Below are 4,535 nucleotides of genomic sequence, written 5' to 3'. Positions count from 1 at the left end.
AAGCTTGATTCTTGTCGGATGCCGCCGAAAACCACCATGGCCGAGGGGGTTGAGTGAGAGAGAGGATAAAGAGAAGAAAGAGAAACTAGCGGAAAAATAAAAGGAAATAAGCTTTTTTCAAAATTTAATAGGTGAACTACACGTTTTAGAAATATTAAAAAGGCCCCAACCACCTTAACTCACTCATTTAGCCATTTTCGAAACTAACCGTTTGTTTGAAGTAATGTTACATGTCGTTTCATTACTTATCGTATTATATTGTACTGCGTTGTATCGTCTTGTTTGATGAGTATAATGTTTGGATAAATTGTATCGTTTGTCGTCATTTCATAATGTCATGCACCAACAGTATGGAGAATAAACTTGCAACATTACTAAGAAAAAATAGGATACATAGTAGAATTATTATATAAAAAACTAAGGTAATGGATAAAATATGATTATTTAATAATAAGGAAGGGCAAGATGAGATAAAAAAGCAAAGAAACGACGCCACCACACCAAATCCGTCGTTCCATAAAGTGATACTTTTCGTCATTACGTAACAATAAATTTAACAATACGGTATAATAAAATTTAAGTTACAATCAAAATAAATATTTTCTTTAAAGTAACAATACAATACAATAGATAACAACCATCCAAACAAGCTGTAAAAGAAATTGAGAAAGAAAATAGGAGGTCACATGGCCAATTCAAGTTTTTTGGAGGTATTTATGACAATTTCTCTCATGCTACTAAAAGAGAAGGAATGCTCAATTTATAAAAGTTCAAAACTTTTTTCTCTAAAAAAAAAAAGACTAGCCAAAATATGAGAGATTTATAATTTTCTTTAGTAAAAAAAAATAAAATCCGATTATGGTTAATATGTTGTCATTCCTCTAAGAAAAAGAAAAATCAAATATGATAAGAAAATAAGGGTAAGCATCTAAGAAATATTACTCTCCGTTTTAATTTACATGAAAAAATTTGATTAGTCATCGAACTTAAGAATTAAAAAGGAACTTTTTGAAATTCGTTATTATAACCATTCGATGCATTTGTTTGTGATTACAAAATCATATTATGATAAGTTTATGTTAAAATTATTTTCAAATTAAAAATATATCATTTTCTTAAGCAGAATATAAATAAAAATTACCATAAAAAATGAAATATGCCATTTTAATTAGTAAAAATTATGAAAATAATATAAAATAGGAGTAAATTTTTGTTTGAGATTTTAATATTTAATATAGTAGAAAAAGAAAGAATGCGAGGGCCACAACTCATCTACCGTCACGCCAATCGACCATCATTATATCACCATCTACCCCAATCGACCTTCTCCAAGTTTCTTTCTTATCATCCTGAGATTCAAACAAACTATTTCTCTCTTCTAAATCTACTGCAAAATGAGCTGGTGGTGGGCTGGAGCTATTGGTGCTGCTAAGGTAAAAGTTTCAATTCCTCTTCTGTATTTTGCATCTATTAGAAATGAAACAGGTCCAAGTAAAAGTCGAATCAATGTATACAATTATATATAGTCGATTTTTACGTCAGTTTGGAATTAGATATACATTAGTTGTCTTTTTCGATTCTACATCCAATCTAATCTAGTTCAAATTTTAATTCCCTAGAAAAAATTCGAAGAAGATGATGCACCACCCAAGTACCAAAGCGTAGCTTTAATCATCGGAGTCACCGGCATCGTCGGAAACAGTCTCGCCGAGATCCTCCCTCTCGCCGACACCCCCGGCGGTCCTTGGAAGGTCTACGGTCTTGCCCGCCGCCCTAGACCGTCGTGGAATGCCGACCACCCCATTGACTACATCCAATGTGACATATCAAACCCAGAAGATACCCAATCCAAACTCTCCCTTCTAACTGATGTTACTCACGTTTTTTACGTGACTTGGGCCAGTAGATCCACGGAGGTTGAAAACTGTGAAATTAATGGGAAAATGTTTCAAAATGTTGTCAGTGTTGTTATCCCTAATTGTCCCAACTTGCGCCACATCTGTTTGCAAACAGGCCGAAAACATTATTTGGGCCCGTTTGAATTGTATGGTAAATTAGTAGCCCATGATTCTCCATTTCACGAGGATTTACCTAGATTAGACGCCCCCAATTTCTATTACACTCTTGAGGATGTTTTGTTTAAGGAGGTGGAGAAGAAGGAAGGACTGACATGGTCAGTTCATAGACCCGGGGTCATATTCGGGTTTTCACCGTATAGTTTGATGAACATTGTTGGAACGCTTTGTGTTTATGCGGCTATATGTAAACACGAAGGGTTGCCATTGAAGTTTCCGGGTGTTAAAGCAGCGTGGGATGGATACTCGGATTGCTCCGATGCGGATTTGATTGCTGAGCATCAGATATGGGCTGCAGTGGATCCGTATGCTAAGAACGAGGCGTTTAATGTGAGCAACGGGGATGTTTTCAAGTGGAAGCATTTCTGGAAGGTTTTGGCGGAGCAATTTGGAGTGGAAGCCGCAGAGTTTGATGAAGAGAATAGGTGCACTTTGGTAGAGATGATGAAAGACAAAGGCCCAGTTTGGGATGAGATTGTGAAGGAAAACGGATTGACGCCTACTAAATTGGAGGATGTTGGAGTTTGGTGGTTTGTTGATCTTATGCTTGCTGGAGATTGCCGTCTGGATACTATGAATAAGAGTAAGGAACACGGTTTCTTGGGATTCCGGAACTCGCAAAAAGCCTTCATTTCCTGGATTGATAAGGTGAAAGCCTACAAAGTTGTTCCTTAGTTTGATGTGTGTTTCTTGGTTTTACTGTGTGATAAATTATTTGAGCTTGTTTCCTCTCTATTATGTTGTTTAATAAGAAGTAATAATAGCAAATTGGAGCTATTTCTAGCTGAAATGATGTAACTTTTGGCTTCTATTTGCTGTTCTGCTGTAATTATCCATTTGTTATTGGTACCGCTGTTGTTTTTTTGCATCTTCTTTTTGTACATGTTGGTAGCCTTGATGCCTGGAAAGTGCTTATGATTTTGATGAGATATGCTTAGCATCTTTTTTTGATTGTTGAGCTTTGTTTAGCATCTTTCTGATAAAAAAAGTTAAACTTGTTGCACTACCAGTTCTACAAAGTTGTTACAAGTTAGGAATGTGCGACCTATTTGGGTGTCTAACCTTTAGCGCTGTAAGCACTTATGGGTGCACTGGATTTATTTATGGATATCTTCATTGCATGGAAAATGAGCTAATATCTGACGAGATTACAAGGGAAAATAGAAGACAATGGAAATTAATCTGAAGTTTCAAGTCCATGGTCTGAATGTGGCCTGCTTGTTTTGGATAATTCCATCTTTGAATGCGAATTGCTAAATCTAGAAGGCCTTATAGATGGTGATGCCTTTGCTATAAAAGTCTAATACTGAATAGAACGAATATTCATCTTTAAAATCTGAGTGAATACCAGATGAAGAACAATTCTTTGATATAATTGTATTTCAGAAGTTGTGTAACATGTACATCAATAAGGAGATCAGGTAGTCATCCCATCGCTGTTTAGGGTACATAGTTAAAGTACACCATATCTATGTATCAAATTGGATATCAGTTATCTGGATATCATTTGGTAGTTGCAAATTTAAGAAGAATGGGTCTAAGAAAATGAAGCAGTTCCCAAATCCAGATCCTCATCATGTAGAATTACAAATACATGATCTTGGATATCTCATAGATAACATGCATCTTCAATTATTCTAGGAAGAAATGACTTCAATTATAGCAAAGATAATATTATCATAAAAGTGCAGCATTACGCTTAATAGAAAAGGATCAAAACAAGTGTTTTCAACATCATATGTTGTTCTTTTTGGTCAACAACATGAATTATGTAATAATACATCATTTTGACAGGTAAACTAATAAGTCAAGTTGCTTGATTCACCATGATTTATTTGCTTCTTCAGTACTATGCTTTCCTGTTTCTTTTTTTTTTCTCTTTTTTTATTTATTTATATGTTTGTAATAGATTATCATGACCTGTTTCTGGATTAAAGTCTGCACAAATGTTTTTGGGGGTAATTAGACTTGGATCAATCCCGTTTCAACTCTTCCTAATTAGCAAGGGTGCCTAACCAGAAAATGGAAATTGGGTTTTCCTCGATGTGAAAGAGCTAGATTAGCTGTGACGAATTCGTACTTACTTTTTTCTTTGCCCATTCTTCTCTTGATTGAATTGCACGATGCTTAACACTTGTAATTGAAGTCTATATCGGGACTTATAGAAGCTCGTGCAAAGAAGATTTATATGAGTAGTTCCCCATCTCTCTAGCCTGGCTGCACTCTATCTAGTATATCTCTAACTTATTCAATGAGAATTTTAAAGTGGTCTCCTTACTTTACAGCTAATGTAGAATCAATCAATAGTTCTAGTCCGGATAAGTTGATCAAATTTGATAGATTCGGCATTGGAAACAAGAAGTTCCTATAGTAGCTAGATGGAAAATAAAATTAATTCTTGTTCATACATAGACTTCTCTGGTACGAAATAGCCACTTCAAATAAGTTCATTGCTCCCGC

General features: G+C 35.1%; 1 protein-coding gene across 1 annotated transcript; it reads left to right on the top strand.

Moving 5' to 3' along the window:
- Positions 1-1,394: 1,394 nt before the first annotated feature.
- Positions 1,395-2,750, top strand: LOC107759409 (3-oxo-Delta(4,5)-steroid 5-beta-reductase-like). Its single transcript, NM_001324642.1, has 2 exons — positions 1,395-1,433; positions 1,620-2,750. Exons 1-2 carry the CDS (start codon positions 1,395-1,397, stop codon positions 2,748-2,750), a joined length of 1,170 nt encoding a protein of 389 aa, NP_001311571.1.
- Positions 2,751-4,535: the final 1,785 nt, after the last annotated feature.

The sequence above is a fragment of the Nicotiana tabacum genome, chromosome 9 (assembly GCF_000715075.1).
Source record: "Nicotiana tabacum cultivar K326 chromosome 9, ASM71507v2, whole genome shotgun sequence".
In the NCBI taxonomy this organism is placed as follows: Eukaryota; Viridiplantae; Streptophyta; class Magnoliopsida; order Solanales; family Solanaceae; genus Nicotiana; species Nicotiana tabacum.
This window is presented reverse-complemented; position numbering and strand designations above follow the sequence as displayed.